Genomic DNA, 27,251 nt, shown 5'->3' with positions numbered 1-27,251 from the left:
TTCATTTTTTAATGATAAGAGTGACCTACATAAAGAGATGCCCAGAGTTTTCTTCACTGGTACTTCACCAATATACACCAAAGGAAAAGAACAAAGAAAAAAAAAAAAAAGAAAAAAAAAAAAGAAGAAAAAGAAGATATCACCCAGGAATGCCATAGTCACATTTTACAGTAAATTTTGGAACATTCATTAACAGTGTGCAAATGAAAATCAGCTCCATGCACAGTATTCTTGTAAACATCACTCTGCAGTTATTAAACCCATGACCATGACAGGTCCTAATCTGCACACAGGCCTCTATACAGTCCCTTCCAGAAGGGGACAAATTTCTCTGAAGAAAGCTGAGGTCATTGAAACACACCTGATGTCCTAAGTTAAGTTCAGGAAGAAAACAGGTAACTTTGAACTTTCTGATTTGAATAACTCACTATGCCAGTAGCTTATGTGAGAGGAAATCTTGTGGTATGCAAGCACTCCAGAAAAGCAGGATCCTGTAACCATGTCTGTAATAACAAAGGATGACAGCTCCTCCCTCTTAAGCAATTACCTCCTTATAAACACACCCGCCTGAGAGAGACACTGCTATCTTTTACTGCAAGATACCTCCCTTCTGTATCAAGGCAACCAATGCTTTGTCCTCTATTCTCTGGACAATCACCCATTCCTCCTCAGCCCGGTGAGACATTTCATATGCACAGGGCTGGGGATAGAGGACGACTTGGGGATCTAATTAGGGTCTGCAGTGTTGCAGGGCTCCCCAAGCAGCCTGGCATGGAGATGAAAGCCTGAATCTTTTGTATTTGTCTTCACCCCGCCTTGTCTCTCTCTTGTTCTGAGCTACTGTTTAGAAAAAATGGAATAACAAAAGACATTTTACTCCAACTTCTGCAGCAAGTTGTATGGGACTGGGAGAGCAGGGTTCTCAAAAGGTCAGGCCAAGCAGAGCCATTAGGAATGCTGTGGAATAGTTCCTTTTATACTATTTTTGTAAAAAGCTCTCTAAATAAACAATCATCTTAGATTTATCCCTATGTAATTCCTATGGGTATTATTCAGTTTACCCTGCACAAACCAATTCATTTAGCTTTGAAGATATGATTTCAACAAAAGAGCAGTCATTTTCAACTCAAGACTATGCAGCACAACCAGAACGCTTCACAGTTTCGGTCTTCTTGCACAGTACAGGCCAGATTGAATCTCATCAGGAAGAAAAAAAAATCAAAAAACCTATTAAAATCACAGGAAATGTTAAAAAATTATATCACACAACTAAGTTTGCTTTGTAAGTGCTGGCCATCTGGATGAACCTGTTGAACAATATACATTTTTTATATTCATGGTAATAGAAGTGGTTTTGCTTTCTAAATTTTGCTGATATGACTAATAATCTCCCTGCTTGCTAAACTAGACTTACCAGCTTCCTAAAACAGAAGCAGCACACTACCCCTCTCAGCAGAAAGGGATTGTCTTCAAAGACACAAAAATCCTGCAGAAAGATTAGAGATTAATGGGAGATTTGAGAGGATGCAGTACCCATAGCATATTGTATAACTACCATTTCTTTCCTACCTACACCATCAAACAATTCTCTGGGTCTGTTCTCCATGTTATATTGAAAAAAGGATAGAACTGAACAGTATGGAAAGATCAACATACAAGCTGCACAGACAGGTATGAAGGAGTTGTTTCCTTGTTTTCTGGCTTTGCTTTTTCTCAGAATGCCAACCAGCTACACTTACACGTCCAATCTTGCTCCAATGCCCTTAGCCAGGCTGTAACGTGGCTTGGGTAGGACCTTGCTGGGAAAGTAAGGAAAGAACTAGGGGAATGGAAGGAGCAGATGCTGTTTCCTCCTACAGAGTAGCTAGAATTCCTCTGTACCATGCATACAAGGGGGCTAATTGCAGTCAGAAAAATTCACTCTTTTTTCAAGATGGTTACACACAGAACCTATTTATGTTTTTGTAGTTGCTTACAATACATATAGTATAGTTACAATAGTCACTATGCCATACTATACATACAGTGTAGGTGCTCACAGTACGTATCTATAGACAGCCCCATCCCTTTCAGACAGGACAAATCACTACAGAGTGTCAGAGGCCTTTAGAGAAAATTTAATAATAAATATGAGCTCTAGAAAGTTTAAATATTTCCCTAAAACCTACTCACAGCTCAACATTTATTATTTGTCAAATTTAAATCTAGCACCTCTGCTCCCCCTAAGTCTGCTTTGAATTTGCAGACTTCATCAGGCATAAATACATGACAGCTATTATTACACAGGCCTTGTTCATGAGTTCTCACATGAAGTAAATTCACAGTCAGCCTTCTATTCACTTTCAGCATCGATAACAGCACAGATGATGACATTCACATCTAGTAAGGAAGCTGACAGAAGGTACTGTTAAAGGTCCTTTTTTTTCCCCTTAAAATTAGAGTGAGATACACTCATTAAATTTATGGGCTAAATTTAGATGCTCAGTTACATGGCTGAACAGACAACTAAACACACTCTGAGGAAAAGAAAAATCTAGTTTTCCAGCAGAGAGCCAATTCTCCATCTGGCTGTGTCTGATGTCAATCCCAGGCATAAATAAACGAAGAGAAAACACAGTTGAAGTGGGAAACAGCACCACTACTGCTAAGTACTGTCAAAGAACCCAGTCATGAAAAGTGCCAGAAAAAAAGTACCAAGGCGTGGCAGGGCTAGAGCACCAGATGGGGCCCTGGACAGAAGAGTAGCTGCCCATGGCTCTTAGTCTCCTTTGGAGAAGATTTACCACGGGAGAGATTTACCAGGGAGGGTGGAAGCGCTAATACCAAACATCCCTCACTTCTACTCAACATAGGTCTAAGGCACAAGAGCAGAGCAACAGAAGAGCCCTTCCTCTCACTCCAATGCTTTTGCAGTAGAAGCAAACCCCATATGCAAAGATTATTTTCTAGAAATCACAAACAAGCTTTGTTTTCATTTTCACAAACTTACTACATGCCACAAAGATGACTTTTTTTGTTTGCAAGTTGGATCAAGATGATCTTGAAAGTCCCTTCCAATCCAAGCCATTCTATGATTCTATGCTTTCATTATTGTACTAAGTTCAGCAGGCTGAAACATTTAGAACATGAGAACTGCATGGACACACTCTTAAAGATCATGCCTGATTTTTGTTGAGGATGAAAATAATTGAGAGAGGAGAAGCAAGAAATGCTCTGTTCTTTTAATTAATGCATTACATGACTGTATGACTGTCCAGTCAACACCCCGACCTTAAAAATGTCTGATCAGAACCATATGCCATTTTAAAAGCAATGAGTGTCATGGAATTGGCAAATGATACGATGCCCAGTTCCCCACAAATGAAAACACTTATCTGCACTAATGCTGTGTTAACACTATTTCTTAATACTCACACAAGAATGATCTTCTGCTAGGAGGTGACCAATTTACATCTGCATAAAAGCCCATATTTCAACATACATACAATAGCATGTTCCATATACTCAGATGCCATAGGAATATTACAGTATGATTCTCCAGCACAGCCATATGCACCTCTGGCAGCCCAAGTACAAGTTTTATCTTGCATAGTTTTAAACAAAAATCCAGATTTGGCCAGGGCTATCAGAGGAACTCAACAATGGGATCCAAACAGATGCATAGTTGTGCTGGAAGAGAGCAATAAACTTCATTTTGCATGACTTCTTCACTGTCTTCCTCACTCCAAAGAAAAAAGAATCATAGAATCATAGAATCACCGAGGTTGGAATAGACCCACAGGATCACCCAGTCCAACCATCCACCCATCGCCAATACTTCTCACTAAACCATGTCCCTCAACACAATGTCCAAATGTTCCTTGAACACCTCCAGGGTCAGTGACTCCACCACCTCCCTGGACAGCCCATTCCAGTGCCTGACCACTCTTTCAGAGAAGTAGTATTTCCTAACATCCAGCCTGAAACTCTTCTGGTGCAGCTTGAAGCCATTCCCTCTAGTCGTATCACTAGTTACATGAGAGAAGAGGCCAACCCCCAGCTCACTACAACCTCCTTTCAGGTAGTTATAGAGAGCAATAAGGTCTCTCCTGAGCCTCCTCTTCTTCAGACTGAACAATCCCAGCTCCTTCAGCCACTCCTCATAAGGCCTGTGCTCCAGACCCCTCACCAGCTTTGTTACCCTTCTTTGAACATGCTCCAGGGCCCCGATGTCTTTCTTCCAGTGAGGGGGCAAGAAAGAAAACAAGTCAGCAATACCTTTTGCAACCAGAGCACCCTCCTACTAGAGGCAAAACAATGTTTGGGTATTGATTTAACAAAAGGCATCTATCAGCTTTGGATGACCAAGTTCAGTTATTGTTGAGGAGGCTCAGCTCAACTTCAATATGAATTATTCTACATCTTATTTCTTATTTCTAACTTTTGACCCAGGAATCATCAGAAAGCATAACCTTAGTGACGGTAAAACAGGATATTATTGACTCTGTAGAAAATGCTTTGAGATGTTGTATTTAGGAGTTGTTTATCTTACAAGGAAATGCACTGGCCATCTCGGAAAAGCTGGACATTTTATGAACAGCTATATACAAAGCTTGCATTGTAATGTCCTACAAGCAAGCAAACCATGTGAGCTGAATGCATTTTCTGATATAAAACCATTGTGTTATTGCATAGATTGTCTATTATAGTAAGGATTCCTAAAGAAATCCTGGCAGACAAGAAGTCTGATAGAAAGGGCAAATCAACTGACACGTGGTATCCCAATGAGTTTTCAACAGAATTACTGAAAAACACTCAAGGAAAAACCACCTTCCATTCTCTGCTACAAGAGAGAAAGCTATTTTTCTGATAAGTGCTCAAATGTGATATACAGATTTGTATGTATCAAAAGTCAACTTCATTTTTTTCTTTAGTTGTACCAAGTGAAAAGTTGTTGTTGCTGTTTTTAACAATGTAAGTTAACCATTTATATAACATATAAATAATGACTCTTATATTGCTTAAAAACAGATTACCCCAAAAAAGCTGAAAGAAAATTGGAATAAATGGCATCTATATTTTTACAAACCATTAGAAACCCACAAACTTCAAGATACTACTTCATCATATGAAGAATGAAAGATGTTTAGATAGTGGGAAATAATACAAAACACATTTAAAGAAACAAACAACAAATAAAGGAAATCATAATTTTGTCCTATGCTGACATCAAGAAATAACTATGTTTGATCATAGGTTTTAACACATGCAGATCTTAGTTAATTAATTCGATTAACCTCTAGGGCAATCATTTTAGAGAGGGAATCCTCCTACTTTGTCTCTTTCCATGCAATTTTTTAAAGAAGTAGTTCAATATAAATCTGCAGCATTGGTCTTGTTATATTGCCATGTAAAATATTTTATGATAAATCAGACGTATGCATTTCTCAACCCAAATTCTAACTAAATATTTGCCAATAGAATTTCTGAAACGTGCTTTTAAAATGTATATGTGAAATAGTTAAGAGGTCTAGAAGTATTATCAGGTTGCTCTACTTAGAGTTTCAATCTTAAAATAATTTAACATTGGGAAATGTTCATCCAATTTCCCTGAATTGCTTTTGCTTATGGCATTAGTTAGCAGAGAAGTCACCTACCTACTCTGAAGATCAAATCATCTTCAATGGGATTCTCTTTTCTTTTTCCAGTGCTGTACATGCTCGCAGGTCTTTTCACAGCTTTCTGCTTTACATGACCACTGCCAGGAGATTTAACACGTCTCTTAACCCCCTCAGTGGTAGGGGATACATCTGCTGATCTGACCACTTTCAGTTTAAATGGGCTGCCCTTGATGTGTTGATCATAAAGTCTCAGTGACAAAGTGAAATCCCCTTCTTTCTGAACAGTATACAAAAATTCATAAGTGCCATTTTTATTGTCAAGTATTTCTCCATCTGCTACACTTCCATCAGGCGTGCTCAGCTCAGCAGTGAGGTAAGCATTCCCGGACTTACAGAGCTCCCCATCTTTGTCCTTGGTGGTGATGGTAACAGACATGGGCTGTCCAATCACAGTCTGCCGTAGTCCCTCACCTGTGGCAACTGTTTCAGAGGCAACAGCATTGGTGGTTAAAATAGTGCCCAAATTGTGAATGGACTTTTTCAGGCCTTCTGTTTCCACTATGAAGTCCAACTGATCATTTTCACGGGGCTGCAAGGGGAAATCCTGCTCAGCTAGTTCATTCAGCTTGTCACTCATCTGCTTCTTCACCAGCAGCACTTCAGTTTCAGTGCCATGGTTGAGGGCTTGGGCTGTAAAGTTGCTGCAACTCTTAATGCTCTCTTGTCCTTCAAGTAAGGTATCCAGCTGGGTTTGGAGAACCTGCATGCATTGCCAAACACCACATCAGCATCACAGGGCAAGATTTATGTTAGCAACATTTAGCACACTTCACATCTGAAGGCCTTTGTAGAAATACTATTTATAGTAGTTCATTTTAAAGTTTTGGGTTTTTTTTAAGTTTCATTGTAGAAAACATACCATACTGACTCTCTACAAATTCATGGAATATCACACTGCAACACAAAAAAAATGTACCCCATTTGGATCACCAGGGCTTTACAGATCCACTATCTCACTGGGTTGAATTATTTCCTCACTTTCTTTTCTTCTTTTTCTTTTTTTAATTTGTAAACAAACAGAATTTTAAGCACCTTTCCATCTAGCCCTCACTCACAGTTAATGAGATAGTTATTGAGAAGCAAGTTGTGTGTATCTGCAGAGATTTTGAGTCATCAGGCCCATAATAAGGGAGACTGTAAGAAGGATTTCATAAAATTATCTCTTCAGGGCCAGGGGAAACTTTGGGTTACTCCTCTCTGGGGAAGAATATGAAGGTTTTGTGTTGGGGATACTGGAAAGGGCTGGATTGAGTAGTCTGGAATTTTGATGGGCAACAAGTAGCTACTCTATATTTAAGACTGAAAAGTAGCTTTCATTATAGGCTCAGTTCTGGCCCTCAGTCTGAAATCCTTAGAGCAGTAGCGACATCAAAATTGCAAGGCATGGACTGGGAACAAGATTAATATTTTTTTTAAACTAGTTTCATAATGAATTGGAAAAATGATCATTGAATTATAACAGCCTAACAGAGAAGTTCATGGGAGTCCGGAAAGCTCAAACATTCCATCTGCTCCCCACATCTCCAAAGACGAAGTCCCCAAAAAGTACCCAGTCATACGTATGGTATGTTTTTCCTACTGAGAAGAACTAGGGCACAAACATTATTGCTAGTCACAGAAGTTATTTACTTAACTGTTACTGTAAGGTAGGCGTTTTTGAAACAATTCAATTGTTTTAATTAAAGTTGGAAACTCTGTTGGCTGTATTGCTGTGAGATACTCTTCCCTTGCTGACACTGTGCAACGATACTGTGTTCTTAAGGGCATTTTACTTCTGATTTGTAAACTACGTGCTTTTCTCTACTCACTGGAGAAAAAAAATCTGATGAATTATTCATATGGAAAAGTGATAACAATGTGAAATCTACTGCAAGCAAAAGAAAGTAGGCTGATTTAAATACTTTACTAAGTTTCAAGTTATCTGTTTCTCTAGACACCTGAAAACCTCTCAGGACTCACTTCAAGGCCTTTCCAGTCTGCCTTGTCCTTATTCCAGAACATAAACAGTTGAACAGATAGCATGACTACTAAAGTCCCAGGATGATAAAAGTTCGTACACTTGGGGTAAACCACAGAGCACAGAGGAAGATAATTTGCAGCTACATTTTACAACAACTGTACTCCTAGTATTGTTTTCTTTCATTACAGACACAGAAAATATTCAGTCCTACCATAACTAACATTTAAGATGTGTTTACAGCATTTTACACGAGGCTTCTCTCAGTTCATTTAAAACTAAAGCTGAGTGGGGAATATTTGGGTTTGTATCATTTTGCAGGCTCTCTACTCACTCAAAAACAAAATTTTATTCTAATCACTCTTTCTGCATTAATGGGAAATACCTCTTTTACTGCTTATGTACAACTTCATAAAACTTTGGTTCTCTAAATTAGTCAAATGTACCTTTAAACAACCATATGATAACTTAACATTGTATACCATCTTGTGTAAATTTTGTACACACAATGAATGTATTTTCTTGTTGAGAAAATAAGTTTTTGGGACATCTTAGATTTGTTTCTATTAACTTAAGATATAAGTCCAAATTTTTAATGCTAAAACCTGCTCAGCAGCTCCTTAGTTCTAGTGATGACTGACTTCTGTGCCCCAAGGATTCTGGACTCCCTGCATTCCTGAAAGCAGACCTTTCCTGTATATACTAGAATTCCTCAACTTTCACCAGCCCAGCCCATCCTAACAAGCTAGCTTGTTCCAGATCCTGAAATACAGCTCTCCTCAGCTTCAAACATCTGGATATGTATAACATCCTAGTAATCACAGAGAATGTTCAAAGATGCCATTATTATCAGGCACTCTTGAAACTCTAGTTGCTCATGCTACTTTCTTGTAAAGGATATTCTGAGGAGAGATATCTTCCTTTTATGTAAAACAGCCAACTGATGCTGAGGAAGACAAAGACTAAAGTCTTCAATTTGAGTATTTCAGACTTATTCCTCAGTAAAAGGTCTTTCCATCAGGGTACAGGCTTCTCTCTGAAAAAGGGGCAAATTTCTGTTTTCTTCTTCTGAAGCTTAGTCCACAATACAGGGAGAAAAATGCAAGATTCAACCCTCCAGATAGGAAGTTAATGAACACAACTCTGAAATCTGTTGCTCTCTGCATTCCACTTAGAAAATGAGATGCCTCTGCACTCTCTGCATATCAATCCCTGAATTCTAGGTTTAAATATCTTATCAAGCATTTTAAAGGAAAGCAAGGCTTTAAAGGAAATAGTAAGCCTTGCTTGGTTCCATTTAGGGAAAAATTACTTAGCCTGTATCTTCATGGAAGGAGATACACATGACTTTATGGGGCTGCAACCCAATGATTCAGACTTGACTTTGGTGTTCCCTTATTCACATCTGCACATCAAACATGTGGGCAGGAATCTGCTTAGTGTGCTGGCTATTCTAGATCCTCACATATCATATGCACAGGGTTAGTTGCCTATACAGTCTAGATTCCATTTTGGAGGCCAGGCACCTACAAGAGAGGTTGTGCAGCACTTGATTTCAGGGAGACAAGATTCTCAAGATCCCAAGCACAACTTGTCAAACTGGCATTCTGAATCATTTGTAAAAACTGACTGATTAAATTAATAGTTTTTCACTGAAACAAAACATGCATCTTACTTTGTGTTTAAGGCCATAATTCACTTCCAGTTCCATAAGCAGCACACTCTTTCGCACGTTTAAAGTCTTCTGGAGTTCATCAAAAGTGGAATGAATGTCGTCTACAATGCTAGCCTTTTGGTTGGTTAACTGGTGTATGATTTCAGATATAAAGTGAAGTGCTGAGTCGATCTCTGGAAGCCTGAGGGAGGGATTAAATTACAAAGATTGCTGTTTCAAAAGTCATTAGACATTGGCCCTTGTCCTGAAATTTTTGATGAAACAAACTCATCACCAGTCTGTCTTTAAACTCAGTCACCTCCCAGAAGCAAGTTAATTCCTTTTTATAAGCACACAGTGATTTTGGCCTGATAAAATAATGCTAAGCAAGAGTCCTCACATGTGGAAATTCAGTAGACTTTAGGCAGTTCCAACAGGGAGGCCTTGGATTTTCTCTTCTTTGTGCAGATGTATTTACTAATAATGAGGAACTTTTTAAAAAATCTCTTCTTCCAGAGTAAAGTTTGTGCTGTATTCTAAGCATACAGTACAACTTATTTACTATGAAATTGGTGATGGGCTAGTTCATTTCTCCTTAACATTTTATTCTCCCTCTTTGGAAGACACTTGAATTTCTAATGGGTTCTGTTTTGCAAAAGACTGATTGGAATCTTTAGATCTTTCCTCTAATCCCTCAGTATATCATACTCAATGAATATACATATTTTTTCTTTCTTTGCACTATCCTCACTACCTCTGTTCTTTAAGAAAAGGTCCATGGCACAAGCACATTAAAACATCTACCCAGAGTAACAGAGGAAGCTAGTAGCAGAAATGAAAACAGAAAAACTATCAGGGGAGACTCCATACCGTTTGTTGACAGAATCCAACTGAACTTGGAGGGATGCCTTGTGTTGCTCTACCACATCCTTGAGTGGTACTGTGGGATGCTCTGCATGTTCTCCTTCTGTACACTCCCTGCACATGGCTGTCTCACAAGACCGGCAGTAAAACTCCATCACCTGAAAAAGTGCATAATTCTAGATTAAAACACAACAACAGCAATAGCATCAGTTCAAAGCACATCTTTCTGTGTCTTAAACTCATGTTATTATCTAAGCTCTTAGATAACAGTTAAAAAAGAAACAAAGTTTCTGCTCTGTTAGATGTCAATAATCTATGACTTAAAAGATATCTGTTATTCACATATATTTCCTACCAAAACACTCTTGAAAATGCATTTTATTCTATTGGGAAACATCAGAACAGTAACACAGGAAACACAACACTGGACCTCAAGGCTAGCTCAAACATTGTCTTTATACAGTACTAAGCTTTGGTTTCTTTATTACTCCATGAAATAACTCAAAAAATATCAGGGCACTCAGGTCCCCTCATGAATTCAATCCTCAGTCTCCATTAAGGGGCTGACACAGAAAGTGTAAGCTTCTGGTGTTTTTTCCTCACAGGGCCACCTGTGTAACACGAACACAACTGAGATCACCAAACACCATGTTTATTTGCTACAGAAAAGCATCTTCAATGAACCAATGTGCTGTAGGGGAAAAGATCCATATCCTAATACTAATACCTTAAAACCATCAAAATCCTATACATAAGCCAGTCATAAGAGTGCTGATCTACAACTGAAATAGAAGATTGTTTCAACCTGCTACGTACTCAGTAAAACACTGTCTAGAGACTAAAAAATAAAGTATTTATATGCAATAAATATCCCCAAATGTGAATATATTCACAAAATGAAAGAGACAGAAAAGTTCTGTGCCCAAAATCATATGCTAGTCAAAATAATGCACAAATATGGAAATTCAGCATGAGACATTATTTTACAACTAGAAACTTCTTGAACACAAAGTATTTTAGGCTTATTTCTTATTTCAAAAATTTGCAAAATAAAATGTTGTTCATTAGGAAGCTAAGTATTTTTATATGGCCAAGAATGTTCATTTATTTTGAATGTGTGTCATAAGTTCATCTTTCTGCCTCTTCATGGTTTAATGCTCATGTTCAGGACACTTTAACAAGATCCCTACTCGTTCAACATTTGTTATCTTTGGACACAATGAGAGAATAATGCAGTATTTCTGTTTCCTATTAAATATTTCATAACAAGCATCATTACGTTTACAGCAACATATATTCAAGTGCCAGAGAAACAGAAGACAAAATGGTAATAGCAAGCAGACCATAAAGAGTTAAAATATATGTCCGCACAAAAATTGTAGTCTTTGCCTCAGTCACATTCAAAATGGTGCAAGTGAAATAGCTCCCATTTCCCATGGAAGTTTCTGGATTGTGCCATAGCTGAAGGAGAAAGAAAAGCTATTATTAATAAGATTCAGGCTTGAAGTTTTTGGATAAGTTGATTCCCTATGATTTTGTCAAGCATTTCTTAATCAACTAAGATTCTTTTTTTTATAATTTCTACGTACTGTCTGTACTGACGTACTACTGGCTTTTCTTCTCTCCCCTCCATTACCAACATGAGCCTCGTATTTTGTGACGTTCCCAGCAAGCTGTTCATGTTAACAGGTTTGTTTCATGAACCAGCTCAAAAAAAGATCTTTGCTTGAACTCTCTTTTCCAAGTGGATGGGAGCTCTAGGGTAGGCATGGTGTCCAACACTGGTTTCCACTATATTTCCACGGAAGCCACAAAACAGATCAATGAAAACATTCCCACTAGCTTTAATGAAACACAAGGTAATACCCACTCTGTTCTGAAACCCCATCTACTGATTGCATGTTAAACCAGATCAGAATTTTTCAGAACAAAGTTCTAATTAGAGACCCATGCATGTCTTCTCCACTGTAATTTAACTGAAGTTACAGATTTTTTTTTTTCATTTGTATAATCAGGGTTGCACATACTTCTGAAATGGATTTCACAAATCTAAAGTGCATTAATTCCAGCACTTCAAAGTGTGGGTCACAGAAAAAAGACTCTCAGCAATCATAAGTTTCATTTATCCAAAATCACATTTGAATAATCACATTGTTCGCCCACTGCTTTGGATTTGTTTGAATTAAAATAGTAGCCCAGAGAAAAAAGAGCCATTTGCTCTTTGTCAGCCCTCTTTCTCATCTCTCACACACGCTCAGCTCCTATGTCCTAGTGCTAGTGTGTATGTTAGATTTGCATGTTATGGCTCTTAGAAGAATGGAAGTCTGGATTACTCATGGACTCCTCACTGACTATTTGGTGAAATTTATGGGAACAGAAGCTCAGGTTCTAAGTCTTTGCTTTTGCCTACACATGCAGTAAACCTGAAAGCTTTAAGCAGATTTAAAAGTTCTGTAAAACTGTCATGACTTAAATAACATGCTTACATGCAAGTAAACTGCCCCAAATCCCTTGTACAACGTTCCAATTTAATCAAATATGATTGTATCAGAGTCACATTACTGCTTCCTAACTGTATTATGTGTTTCTAGTCAGGGAGTACAACATTCTGCCAGCATTCAGCTCAGTTTATTAGTTCTAATACGCACTGAAGGTAAATTCAGACATTCTGACTTTTCATTTAACCTCAGAGTCACACTGAATATTGTCTGCAGAGTACCAAAACAAACAAACAAAAAAACCACTACACTTGAATGTCACAAATAAGTGAGATATTAAAAAGTACAGAAGCAAGGAGAAAAAAAAAGTTTAAAAAGTATCTTATGAAGAGACTTCAGAATATGAAGGATAGGTTCACATTTATTTTTTTATAAAAAAATATTTATTTTATTTTATTCTTATTTTTCTAGTAGTACACAGGTAGTAAGCAATAATATTATGTCAATACATCAAGCTATTATATGAAATTTCAAGAAAAAAAGGTAGTCAGAGATAAGACATGCTCTTTTGTTAAAAAGCGTTTAATTTAGCATTGGATATGCTCTCTTGCTGCACTCTACAAACAGAAGATAAACTGCACTCATAAAAGTGTGGATCTTAGGATCAAAGCTACCTTTCACTTCAAATTCAGATAAGAGAAGGAAAAAAAAAAATCAAACAACAGGAGCTGTAGGTGTTTAGCAACTGAGAATAAAGCCAGTGTTATTTCCATGGGTAGACAGAAGATAAGAATCTTCTCTTAGGTTCAAAACTTCCGTTGCATATGTGCCCTATACTACCCCAATTTTGCAAAGACGTGCTATTATGCTCTGTATTGGGTGAATGAGGAAGTATTGGTTTATAGTTCAAGCACAGGAAACCTATTATGTCAAGGTACTACAAGCTGAGTTTCATTTGTCATAAGCACACATACAAATATGTCACAACAAAGGGTGAGAGAATGTGTGCAGAAGGACTAAGATGTGCACACAAGTATGGAAAACAGTAGCGGTGTCAAGGAGATCAGCTGGAAAGGAAAGTACCTAATCTATGGGGCCTGAGGAAGGCCAAGTCAGAATCAGACAGGAAAGTCAATGTGAGAATAACTGCATCAGTTCCTATCTGATTTTAATCACAGAGGTTTAAAGCTGGCATGGCTAGGGAGACTGAAAAAACTTGTTTAAAAACAAACTTATTTCTAAACTAACACAAAGAAAATCTGGCAGTATTTAAATAAAATGTACTTGCAAATTTTTCCCTTGGTATAAAAATACAATGGATCTGACCCTACACTACATATAATTATACCCAAACCAATTAAAAAAAAAGAATGAAAAGAGGTGTCAGTGCAGAATGACTGTCTGTTCTTTGCAGGCATTCTCATCCAGCTACCATCTCAGTCCCCGTCATTCAATCTCCAGAGTCCTGCAAAATTGCTAGCAGCCAGGCACTTCTTGTCACACAGGGTTCTCATGCTGTGTACCTATGAAGCCAGCAAAAGCCCATGTCCTCAGTCAGGCTGAGGGTCCCCAACCTCAATCAGTTCTCCTACAAACTTATCTCAGCTCCTCCTATCACAAGGAGGAATGCAGGCAAGTTGGCTTTTAATCTCCTAGCAAAAGCTTTAAATTGGAGATGTCTTCAGACTCCCCTTAACTCCCACCCAAATACTTACTGTAGCAAGATGATATTCTCATCACATCAGTATCAGCACCTGAAGAGGCATGCTGTGTTTCCAGGCAAGCTCAGTAAGTTTACTTTAGAGGACTAACAAACTGATTAACTTTTCCTAGAAGGCAGTTTTCAGAGAGGTATAAGGTGGCCCAATTTTCACTGCAGACAAGCATTTTCTTTTCTAAGCACAGCCGAAGAACTATCGGCTGATAATGCAAAATGCAAAACAAGCAGCATCTTTGTTCTGGTGTTTTTATGCATTTCACAATCAAATGGCTTCTATCACAACCACTATATCAGAAAAGAATGGTGTTTCATTTTAAAGCAATTCATTAAAATGCTAATGAAAATTAGAAATATATTAATGAGTAGCCACTACACACATACAGGTATAGCACATATTAATAAAAGCTACACCACTTACACATTAATCAGATTGTACAGCATATCTATTCCGTAAGTCAACCTAATTGCAGCAGGTTAGTAAAGGAGAGGGAAATAAGCTGTTCCTCTAAGAGCAACCAATACCTATCAACTGAATTATTCCTATACAATCTATAAACCTAAACTGAGTATCAAATGAAACAGTCCTGAGGAAGTTGTCTTAAAATACTGGCAAACATTTTTTGGTTTGCACAGAAGTATGCACCACAGTGTGGCTCAGCTTTGCAATATGGTGCACTAATACGCTTGCATAAGCCTGGCTGTGAGACAGGGGCCAGTATGCTTACCATGAAGCCACACAAGTTAATGTTGAAAACGCTGAAGTAAGTACAGAGTTGGAACTGTTCTTGCTACTGCAATATGGGAGTACTTAATTTGGGAGCACTTGCCAATGACATAGATACTATTTGAGGGTGTATGTGAGGGGATGCTGGGCAAATTAAGTAGGTGGAGGAAAGAAACTAAACAAAGCAGCCTCCAAGATCTGGTACATGACATGCATAAAGCACTGTGGTGAAACAGAAGCACTTTGTTGAGTCTGCTGACTCAGAGCTGACCTAGAGCTGGAGTGCCCTTTTACTTAGTGCTGTGTTAATACGCTCGCATAGCTTTTGGGGCCTACCTCAGACCTTGCTGGGCCAATAAGCAGGTCAGTTGTGCTTATAAGGTGCTTGCCTCATACTGCCAAAACAAGTCCACAGGTTCTCACAGCAACATCTGAGTTTACAAGTCAGAGAGCTATGGAAATTCCTCCCAGAGACAAAAGGCTCAATGCTTGCAGGGGAGCAATTATGACCTAATGTGCTAGAAGACAGATTCATCCAAGATAGCTGATAAAATGAAATAATATCCTGATTACTTTAAGGTGCTCCACTAAATGTATCTGGGTATCGCTAATTTTAAGAAGCCACCTGTGTTTACTGGAATATTATAAAACTCAAAGAACTCACTTCATTTCAGTCCTCTCCCCCTGCCTCTAATTTGAAATAAAATACCCATGGCAAACTGGACTAGTCAGTACATATCAATACCTGTGCATCTCACAGGAGTTCATCTCACTTACATTTCCATCGTGATTGGGGCAGGAAAGCGGTTTGCCTGCAGCAACAGCAGTGACAGTCTCCAAGATGGAGGACTCTTCAATGCTGTTCTCCGGTGTTCGTTGCAGGACATCCATCAGGTTGGTGATAAAGAAGTTGTTCTGGAGTGCAGAAACCCCTTTCTCTGGCAGAATGGAAGTCTGGCGGCACACGGGGCAAGAAAGGGTTAAGCTATGGGCGGGAATGTAATTCTGTAAGCACCTATGGGGACGAAAGGTAGAAGGGGAGAAAGAGAGAGAAGCTGTCATCAAAGAGGAAAAAAAACCTCCCTTCATTTAAGAAATTATTTGAAAAGCACTATCTCTACTGATAACAGGAATAGTAAATCATATTCTTGGCTTCAGAAGTAAAGTATTATGGGGATTTTTTTAACCTTTAAATCTTTTTTCTCTGCCACATTAAAAAGATTCAGTAAGTTGATATCATCGTAAGAGTTATGCGCTTTCTTTGAGATGTTCATGCTGAGTGGATACATTCTTAGAGATGTGTACTACTTCCTGCTCTTAAGACAGTAAAAATGATAAACTATCCAGTAAAATTTGACAGAGAAGAAGTTATTGCATCAACCGATAGCTGACCTTTGTCTTTGCAGTAGAATCTCCTTATTAGCTTCTATCTGCAGGTTTAGTGTTTCAGACCTAAAACCTGGTACCAATGAAGCCAATGGAAAATTTTCTGTTTATTTCAATTGGGAATGTTATTTGGCAGTTAGCCAGAATCAATAGAGCTCATTCTGCTTTGCTCTTTACTACATAGAGAAGCATGCCTTAAGTTATCAGTTTATGTTAAGGGAAGTTCGAGAGAATTTTTGTGTTTGATTTTTTTATTGTCTTTTTCTTTGTTTTAGGAAGACTGATTTATACAGAATACAAATCTGACACAAAAATTCTGCGAGCCACAAAATGCAGCTGTTTGTACTACTCCTGGCCTGGAAAACCAAGTTAACAACTGTGCAGTATGCAACGTTTGACTGCAACTGGCAATTCAATATAGTCTTGTAAGGACAGGAAGCTTTGCAGAAAGCAGTTCTTGGGGAGTCTGAAATGCAAGCAGCGCTGCACCACATTCTTCACAAGATGCCAACCAAGTAAGGGCAACCTTGCAGAGCTGTATGGCTCTCATCCAATTCCAAAGGCTTTGCTTGCACCACTCTTCATTCTCCCTTGGCTGCCCTTCTTCTGACCCCCAGGAAGGGCTCTGTGAAAGGAGAGCTTAGGCTTTGTACAACAGCTGTACACTGGAGGAGTTCTTCCAACCTCTCTCCATAACCAGATCAGCATAAGAGGATTACACTGAAAACCAGATGCTGACCTTAGGATTTACACATGAACCAAAGTCAAGACATGATGGTGAAAAATCTTGACTTCATTGACTTCAGAGAGAGTTTCACTGCTGACTTCAATAAAATCAGTCTCCCATTCTTCTACAAAAAAACATTTTTTCTTACACACTCAGAAACCATAATTTTTCTTGCATCCTGCAAAATTAAATACGCCCATTGCAATTATAAGAAAAAGGTAAACTAAGTGGTTACACAAAGCATCTTTTACTATTATTTTCCTACCATTCAACATATAACCCAAACAGCTGCATCCCACCATCAGATCAAGAGCTCTAATCAATAATTCTTGCAGATGCTGTATTCTCTCCACTATTTGAATGGACAATATAACATTTAAACATCACCAGGTATGTTCATTTCATTCAGCTGAATACAGTAGTAGACAGACTGCAGTTTTTCCCCCCACTGCTTTTCAGGGAGGTTTTCCACTTCAGTCAACCAAGTTGTAGAATAATGAGGACACTTAATCACCAGTTATTAATAATGTAAATAACGTGTCGAACCCTTGGACATTAAAGGATGGGATAATTTTTTCTCTACTTAGTAAATCAACAAAGAAAGGCTTTTATTGTTTCTAGTTAAGTACTAAGCAGTATAAATTTGAGGTTTTTAATTTGAGATCCAAATTCTGACTGCCACCTTACACATACTGGTGCAACTTTCATGACTTTCATGGCATCTACTTTCTATTTACTCTAGTATAAAGGGAACATAATCCAAATATTATTTCTGTCTCTTTGACTTGCCCAATGCAAATAAAAGTTTCTACATCCCTGCTTCTCCAATCTTCCCAGACTTTATTGTCCCTCTACATGTCCTTACCAATAAAAAGTCACTGTCGCCCCTACAAGACAAATGTCCATTTAGAAGCACAAAGAAGGGACTTACCTTTCACAAAAAGTGTGCAGACAGGGAAGTACTTTGGGGTTCTTGTAACGGTCCAGGCATATGCTACAAATCAGAAACTGCTTGTCAATCTGACGGACCACAGGACTTGGGATGTTGGAGCCTTCACTGGCCATCCTAGACCACTGACATATGGGTCCTGTTTCCTTTTACCCTGCACACTGCTGGAGTTGGTGGCAGGAAAAAAAAAAAAAAAGAGAGAAGAAAGATGTTTTATAATCTCCATGAAATAACATAATCAACAACAAATTCACCCATATTTCATGCAGGAATTTATATTTCCATACAAGACAAATATAAGGAAGAAGTAAACTTCTAAAACATCTTACTGCTGATGAGAGCCTGGGAAACAACCTACACAACCATACGTAACACCTGTGTCTGAGCAGGCATTCTGGAAAGGCATGTTGCCTCTGAACAGTGAGAGTTACAGAGCTGTCTGGTTTTAAAGACATCCCACAGCAAAAAAGTTTTTGTGCCAGAAGGCTAAGCCAGTGCTAACAATCACTGGATTTCTTACATGACAGTACTTCTGGCAAAATGCTTAAGCTGGAAGTGCACCAGACAAATGACTGCATCACAGACAGAGTTTAAAAATAGTTCTCCTAACACTTTTCCCCCTTATCAGTGCCCCTTGTGCCAAAGATACAGCAGGTTTGGATTTAAGGAGGCTCAAGTCAATACTTGGCTTCTAAGCAGCTCAGACTTTCCAAGTCAGAAGTGACAAGCCCTCTGCTGCAGGTGCTGATCACACTCATTTAAAGGTCACTTGATTCTGCGAAGGTTTTTGTGGCCCATGACATTTATCAGCAGTGGTACATGTGATCTTGCTGTGCTTGAATGCACAGCCTGCTGCTCTTCTGGGGGTAAGCTGCTCTCCATGAGTTGTGTATTTAGTAAGGCAGGTACAGCTTACTTACTGCAGTGTACCAGTGGCTGTGACCAACAGCAGTGACCAAGGAACAGCCTCTACTGACCTCCTGGTAACAGAGGCCTGGAGGTCTACCTCTCTGCTAGCAGCACAAAGTTAATCATAGTTAAACTACCCAAAAGCAGTAACCACTGTGAGACTCCCTGCTCAAAACTGATGGGAGGCCCTATTACTGTTTTATTTCCCCCTGAAAATGGCGAAACTGTAGAGTTAAAAAAAAATGCTATAATATTCGTGCAATGCAACAATTATTCATGACCTAAAAACATGTGACTTCAGAATTGATCCTTTGTTTCCCTTTTCTCCATTTCTTTTCTCACGGTAAGATAAACACGTGAATATTATATAAACACAAATTAATTTAGCTATTTAAAAGCCATAAATCACACATGCTAAACCTGGAGGTGTCAGTTATGAACCCACATTACTTTTTAAAAGCTGGAGTTAAAAAAGGCTTTACAAGAATACGAAAAAAAAATGCTCAGCTTTCACAGATGGGAGTAGAAAGAGAACATTATCCAATATGCATTAATGCATTCAGCTGGACCACATGCAGCTCTTCAGCAATGTGTCCCTAAATACAAACATTTTCACTATTGATGCAGCTACACTTTCCCTACAAAGAGGGAGAGAGGTGGGAACCCAAACAGAGCAGGCAAGATAATCAGAATCAGGAGGACTTCTTATCAAAAGCACAGATTCCAAACCAGTCACCAATAAGTTATGAACAGTGCAGCTTTTCTTTGTTATACACCAAGCACAGACTATTGAAAAAAAAAATGTACCTAAGATATGAAAGGTCTTCCATATAGCTGCCTATCATTTAATAGGAGCTCTCTAGCAAACAAATATGACTTTCTGTAATTTCTTTTTCAGCTATCAAATACAGTTACACCAGCAAACAATGTTTACATGAGGAAAACTCGCTTTTGCCTGAAAAATTTCATGCCCATTTCATCTGATCTTCATCCTTGTTTTCTAAATTCCCCCCAGTCTCACTGCATAATCAGGTGGTTCGTAGCATTTTATCTGTAAGCCTTATTGCAGCCAATTTGATTTTCAGATGTTCACAATTCCAGTGTAAGAGCAGTAGTGTGAGTTCAGAAATAAGCATTTTTAATATCTGTCATTTTGTTTGGATCACAGCAGGCCACAATTGTCATTTACCCCCCCGTGCTCACATGAACCAGGCTTCAATCGTGCACCTGAAAACAGAATTTCATCAGCACATTTCAAGCCTGAGGCCTTTATATGGTACAATAACTTTTTACACAAGTAGTTCATTTTACAAAGTTTCTTAAGTATGTTATTGCCAGGACTGAACATCTGATGCTGCAGCCTCCCCGAGACAACTTCACCTTTCATGCAGTTTTGCTAAGTGTGATGTAGTTATGGAAATGACAATATTACTCATTGTTTCAATGAAAGCAATTGTATAACCAAAGACTCTTTGAAGAAAAGTTGCACATTTTAGATGATCCATTTGAATTTAGACAGAGGCAGCATTTATTAATTAACTGCAATTCCTCAAAAATAGAACATAAGTTACAGATGTAATGGCAGTGGGAGAATTTATCAAGTATGACTGCTCTTTTAACAGGAAAAACATTCCATTTTTTTTGGTAGCATCTTCTGTACTTGGAACCTGCCACAGTTGATTTTCAGAGGTTCATTTGCCTCACATCGAAGCAAACACTAGCACACTGCCTCACACTAGCAGCCAAAACACAACCTTTGAAAATAACTCTGAGAATCACTTTTCCATATATTTACACTTCAGAAGTTAAAATGGAAAGCTAAAGGTTTTTGAAACCTTGCATCACACAACACCTAAAGCCCCACCCATTTATCTATAAGAAGCACACACTGGAAACCCACATCAGGTTTGCCAAATCTAGCGCAAAAAGGGGTCGGGAAAAGTGTACCCTTTGTCACTCGGTTGAGGCTCAAGGATCATTATTTTTCCAGACACCCCAAAATTGACATTATTCTTTTTTCCTTCACTGCTGATTTCTATTCAAAATAAACTATACAACAAAGAAAGGAGGAAACAATGGATCTCCAAGCTAGCGTAAAGCCTGGCCCTGCTATGCAAGCATGCCTTCAGGAGCCGAAGTCAGGGTGTGGCCCCAGGCATTTGTGAAAGAATACTATAATATGAGAAAAGGAGAAAAAATGTTCAGGAACAGCACATAACAGCGCCAGAAGAGCTGCTTCAGATTAACTGAGTCATGTAACAGAGAAATGCCCGTTATTTACAAGTCTCTTTAAATTAGCTCTACAATTCTTCAACCATTACCGAATTCTCAGTTTTTGTGGCACAGCCAAGAAAGAGACTCTTGGAAAACTTCTAACTCTCCATTTCCCAGGATTTATGTCTAAAAGAGCAGAACCCTCCATTTTCAATACACTGCTATCACTGAACTCCACCCAGCCAGAACTGCAACAAGCCTGAAAGTCTAGCCTGAGGAGAACAAATTGCTTGCAGCCTGTTCATCCTCCTCTTATCAATGGTATTCACAACCCAGAGGGTCTATTCATGTATTATGAATGAATAGGTTTCCCATGGCAACGTTTGCAAAGGAAGTTAGGCCTGGGAGCTGTAAGAAAGGGTGGGGAACCTCAACAATGTCGCTTGAAATGCTGAGGGTGCTGGTGTTTAAAACTCCTTAAAACAAATATAGTGCCTGTTCATGCTTTTGTGGAATAAAGGATAGATACAAGGTACTTATAGCAGCACCCCGAAATCAGCCGATACGGAACACACTATGTAAATTAATAATCAGAATCTCCACACAGACAACTGGTGGAGAAGGCTCGATAAGCTACATTTGCATTCCTCTCTCTCACACACTCTTGCAATCAGTTTGGTGCCTTATTGTTTAAAACACAGCAACCCTCTTCCCTCTTACAGCATGCAGAAGCATAATGAACAATCAGGGCCAAAATAGAAGAAGCAACCCAGCAGCAGCCACCAGGAACACTGAGCAAACTTGAGCATTTTAGACCTACCCATCTTTGTAGAAAAACTGCTCAATCAGTGCAGTGCTGAGGACAAAATCCTTGCAGGGATGGAGCTGCAGTTCCGCAGTAGTCCAAACGAGTAAAACATCATCTGTGAATATCTCAAGGCTCACGCGTAAAATTGGTAAAGGATCCCTATCACAGCACGGTCAGTACGAGAGGCACAGGGTATTTTGCGCTCTGAGGAATGATGCTCCATCCCACGAAGAGGACAGGTGGAAAGAAAAATGGAAGAATGAGAGGAGGCCCAGTGAAGTCGTCATGAATTTTTTCCCCCAGGTCATTTACAAGTGGGAGACCCGTTCAGGATTCAAACCAATCAATCTTTATTTAGCACATCTTTTTCTCACTCAGCCTGCGTGGAAAGACTGCAGCAAATTGTGCAAGGGATTGTGGGATAGGGATGCAGCAGAGAGCTGCAACGAGATTCGCTGGGTGATTTTTTTTCCCTCCCTACTCAGCAATCAGCTGTTTGGAGGCTCCACACAGGGCCACTGAATTCGGTCACCAGAATGTTATTACAGGATTAGCTGGCGGAGACAGCCACCACTGTGCATCTGGCATGGCAGTGCAGCTGAGAAATACATATGCAAATATCACTTGCAAATTGGAGAGGAAATTTAACTCCCATGGGGAGAGCGGCTCTTACGCAACCCTGCAATGGGAACCACTGCCACAGACGGAACGAAAGCACTTTCATTGAGAGAGGCAGATAAAGCCCAACACTTAATGAGCATCTTCTGATTTTTCCAGGAGTCACAACATTTCCCAGAGCAGCACTCCCCTGCTCCAACTTCCAGAAGCAACAACAGACCCAACAAGTGCCCTTTGTCTCTGCAGATGTTTCAAGCAAAGCCAAGGAATCCCCACAGAAAGCTGTGCTACTGACAAACAAACACAAACCCGCAGCAGTGCCTCATGCTGCAGAGCATGTTTAACCCAGACCAACTCAAAGCTTCACAGCACAATTGGTGACCTCATGCTGAAGGACCAAGAGAATCCAAGATAGCCACCTGCTGAACATTGTACAAGCATTAATGCAAAGCTGCATTCCTTTTATCTATTCACTTCAAATAATAAATCAGAGATTGATTCAGATTTTACCAGACTGCTACCGAAGGAAATAAACAGATCCTTGGTGTCAGCACTCACTCTCAGCTATGCAATTTTGAACACACAGACACTACTGAAGCTAAGCAACATAGAATTAGTTTTGTCCTCCAGTACTACAGCTGGTGGGTTTTGCAGACAAGGTACCATTTGCATCTCTAAATACAGTGAATCTTTTCTTTTGGAGAACAAAACAAAACAAACAAACAAAAAATCATATGCAAGTATTTCAGCTCTGTGAGGCCAACAAAGCTTCCCACAAATACAAGGGCACAAAAGCCCATTTGCATCAGGAATAAACAAATGTTGGTTTTAATGTTGGTCTGCACTACTCTTAGTTAGAACAGATAAAGTTATTTTAAAAATCACAGTTTAAAATATTGTTCAACATTCTTAAAATGCAGGCTCCTGAATGTATTTACTGCATTCACGGACTGACTGACCAGGTGAATAGTACTGATAGTCATTTATCACAAATGAAATTTATATTACGTTCTTGTTAAAAATACAGAATCTCTGCATGTCATTTGTTTCCCATTTGGCAATCCTTTCACCAGATTGGTTCATACATCACACAGATCTGGCCTGGTTTCCCTGGGTAAAGCCCACAGAGCAAAAGCATGCAAAAGCATGCTGTAATGCAGTTTATAACCTGAAATGAAACATCAGGATGCATACATGTGTTAGGATTTGGGGTACTTGTGCCAAAATACTGCTCCTCTCACTCCCTTGACAAGTGCTGAACTCTGTCAAAGAGAACGTGGCATGATTCATTTTAGCTCCATGTTTTAGCATGCTGAAAGAAGCAAGAATCTGCACAACAGGATTCACAGTTTAAAAAAAGGCCAGAGAGTTTCAGGAACATTTTTGGCGAAAAGGGGGTGAGGTTTTACCGTTGTTTCTTCAGGTTTTTTTTTTTTTTTTTTTTTTTTTTTTTTTCCCCTTTGAACTGTCTAGAGAACCCCATTCCAAAGAACAAGCAAAAAAAAAAAAAAATCCCTCAGCCAGGAGATCCAAAGTCTTTTGTTCCTGCCCCTTGAACAAAGCCACATTTTAAACAAAAATTGACACCAAGTTACAACTCCCAAAACCCAGGTGGAAGGCTCCCTAGACAGAAGTATACCGGCATCAGTCAGCTACTTTTCCTTGCTATTTCTAGCATCCTATTTATATACACTAAAGCAGAATGACAAGTATTGCTCAAACTACTATTTCTCTTTTCAGTCAGTCACAAGGACTACATACCCCTCAAATCAGAGCCGATCCCATAACTTACCTCATGGCCAAAGAAGACTGCAGGAGTCAGAGCTACAGCCACTCTCACAGGGAACTACAGCTCCAAATGAGAGATTGCTTCAAAGTGCAATTCTTATACAATTATCTCCAAGGAATATGTCTGCTGACACTGATCTTATATTCTGGAAATTATTCTGCTTCTTCAACAAAACAAAACCATGGGACTGTGGCAGGGAAGATGAGACAACCAAAAAATGAGAAAAGAAGATCTCATTTCCCTTGAGATTTTTGTTCTTGAATGTTTAATGCTGACATGTGGGTTTCTTCTCCCTTGTGAAGAGGAAATGGATTTGTGGTTCGGTGAACAATCTTGCACTTTACCCCACAATAGTTATTACCAGTCTGTTTCAAATAGGTTTATTGTATGTGTGTTTTGAGCTGGGGGAAGGGCTTGGGAAAGACAGAAAGACAAAAAGAAAGAAGGAAAGAAAGACAGAAAGAAAGAAAGACAGAAAGACAGAAAAGAGAAGGGAGGGAGGAAATGCCACCCACCCACAGAATTTTACAGCACTCATTGGAAGTAAGTTCAGAAGAAAATATATGGCATATGCCATCTTTATAGTGATGCAGAAATGAGCGTTCTAGCTCCTGCTATCATCCTCTTTAATTGTTTTGTTTTTCAAATAATTTCTTCTTTTTCATTTTCTAAGCATAATCTGAATTTACATTCTGAGAGATCTCATAATTGGTAGGTTACAAAAAAACCAAACCAAACCAAAACAAAACAAAAAAAAAAACACCAAACCCAACCCACAGCTATTTCACAGACCACTGCTATAGACTGCTATATGCTCCCCCTAATATTAAATAAGTCATCCAAACACTCTAGGTTAAGATTAATGGTCTGAACTCTACTCTCTACTTTAAAATGACTGAGGGGAGAGCAGCCTAACTCAGACTGTTGTAGAGAAGATTTTAAGGTCAGCAGAAAAAATAAATAAATAAATAAATAAATAAATAAAAATTATTGGGTTAGCCCAGAATAAATGTCTACATAATACATAATACAGTTCCAGGAAGTAAGACTGACTGGAAAATAGGAGGCTGGACAGACCAAAAGTCAATTACCTGAAGTCATCCTGCTAGGAGTCATCCTGCTAGGAACAGAGGATAGCTAAGGAACACAAATACAGGAGAGGATGGGCTGCTCCAACCATCATTTGGCTCCACATTGTTAATTTGACCCTGGCGCCAGGAAAGCAGGTGGGGTGAAACATCCAAACTCTGTCATTGTGGGACCGTGCCCACACCAGGAATCATGGGGCCTTAGTCAACTTGATGGGATAGTGGTGGTGGAGTGACCTTCACCTTTCTCCATTGGAGCTATGCATCCATGCAGACCCAGCAGCTCCCACAGAGCAAGCACAGCCTGCAGCCTGAACTCACACAATCAACCAGCCCAGACTGTAGTTCACACTGGCAAGAAACAGCCAGGGCTTCCTTCCACTATAAGCTCCTCCCCAACCAGAGGGCGACTCTGTTAGATGCTTGTCCCCAGCCACAGCCCTGAGCTACGATCACTCCCTATCTTGTGATCTAGCACAGCAGATGCTCTTCCTCAAAGCTTGTGACCCAGCACATGGCTTGTCACAACTGGGGAGGAAAAGAACTTGAAAGGTTTTCCAGGGATGTAATGCTGGGTTACTGGAAACCTTCATAGACCTCACAGACCCCAGTGCATGCCCTCTGCTGCCTTTTCCCCCTTATTCTATTTCCTCCTATCTTCTGCTCATGCACAGCTCAGCCTGACAAGGCTTACAGGCAGCTCAGAGCAGTGGCTGAGACAGCCTGGCTTCCCCTCTTTGCCAATGTAAACTTGACTTGCGACAGCACTCCCTGCCTGTTTCTGGCACTGATGTCACAAGAAAAGCTGCAGTGAGCACAAACTGCTTTTCTCCCCTTTGTGTTATTCTCTTTCCCCTTTTGGGTATTTGCCATTGAGATGGCAGGGCCAGGCACAGCAATGGGCTTACCTTTGGTACTACTATCACAAGTTGATACCATTAGGTTTCTTTAAAAGCTCCCCGCTGCTAAAGACCAGAATAACAAGAATAGAAACCACTGCTATAAACAAAAGCTTAACAGTTTTACTTTTCTAATGCTTTTTCCTCCTTACTTTCCTAAGTTTGTAATCAAAGTCTGTAATAGGGTGCATGCGTGAAATAACTGAGTAGGCCTCCTATGATACCAACATACTAATGCTTTATACTCTCCTGTGTAGAGGAAGGAAGAGTAACAGCTGGCATTTAAAGACCCCTTTCCTTATCTTTCCCCCTCCCCAGAACCTCTGTCTCCTTTTGCAGTACCCCTAAAACCCTTTGGTGGTTCTACTTCCACCCCTACAGACCCTGTGTTCCCACTACCCCAAACTCAGATGATCTAAGAGACTTTCTGGTAGCTGCTCTGCACACATCAAGGAACAAAAGTGGCGAGTTAAGAGTCATGTCAACAAATGGTAATCACACAGCTGAGATGTGGTACTTCGAGTCAATTTGACTGTCTGAGGTCTTCAGGACCTCACTGTGGGACAGGGCCTAGTGAAATTAATTCCAACAGCAGTACACTAGCGTTTACTACACCTGCAAGGACAATCTGAGTGCATGGAGTGGAAGTCCAGGAATCCCCAACCAAATGACCAGTTATTCCAAATATTTCAGACTGAAGGGGCAAGAAATGAGGGAAAAAAAGGCAAGTCAAGGAATACTTAGGATGTAATTATATATACATATAATAATAGTTATTATATATAGATATATATATTATACATATTTTATATATTATATATATTATTATATAATAATAATAGGATTA

At 39.3% G+C, this 27,251-nt stretch overlaps 1 protein-coding gene across 30 annotated transcripts in view; it reads right to left on the bottom strand.

The window, feature by feature from the left end:
* Positions 1 to 27,251, bottom strand: part of TRIM2 (tripartite motif containing 2) — a 120,966-nt gene that overhangs the window by 19,069 nt on the left and 74,646 nt on the right. For 8 of the 30 annotated variants that reach the window (XM_046939804.1, XM_040698641.2, XM_046939806.1 and 5 more), the window contains 5 exons: positions 18,062 to 18,243; positions 15,795 to 16,032; positions 10,142 to 10,293; positions 9,293 to 9,473; positions 5,637 to 6,360 (listed from right to left, as the gene is read on the bottom strand). In XM_046939804.1, the coding sequence (XP_046795760.1) occupies positions 5,637 to 6,360; positions 9,293 to 9,473; positions 10,142 to 10,293; positions 15,795 to 16,032; positions 18,062 to 18,195 (1,429 nt within the window). In that variant the 5' untranslated portion in view covers positions 18,196 to 18,243. Of the gene's footprint in view, positions 1 to 5,636; positions 6,361 to 9,292; positions 9,474 to 10,141; positions 10,294 to 15,794; positions 16,033 to 18,061; positions 18,244 to 22,022; positions 22,434 to 23,822; positions 23,891 to 24,420; positions 24,743 to 25,508; positions 25,862 to 27,251 lie in introns of those variants that run through there. The other 22 variants (XM_046939805.1, XM_046939808.1, XM_046939809.1 and 19 more) reach the window with 11 other exon arrangements.

Source organism: Gallus gallus, chromosome 4 (genome assembly GCF_016699485.2).
Source record: "Gallus gallus isolate bGalGal1 chromosome 4, bGalGal1.mat.broiler.GRCg7b, whole genome shotgun sequence".
In the NCBI taxonomy this organism is placed as follows: Eukaryota; Metazoa; Chordata; class Aves; order Galliformes; family Phasianidae; genus Gallus; species Gallus gallus.
The sequence above is the reverse complement of the archived record's forward strand: the minus strand, read 5'-3'. Positions and strand labels throughout refer to the sequence as shown.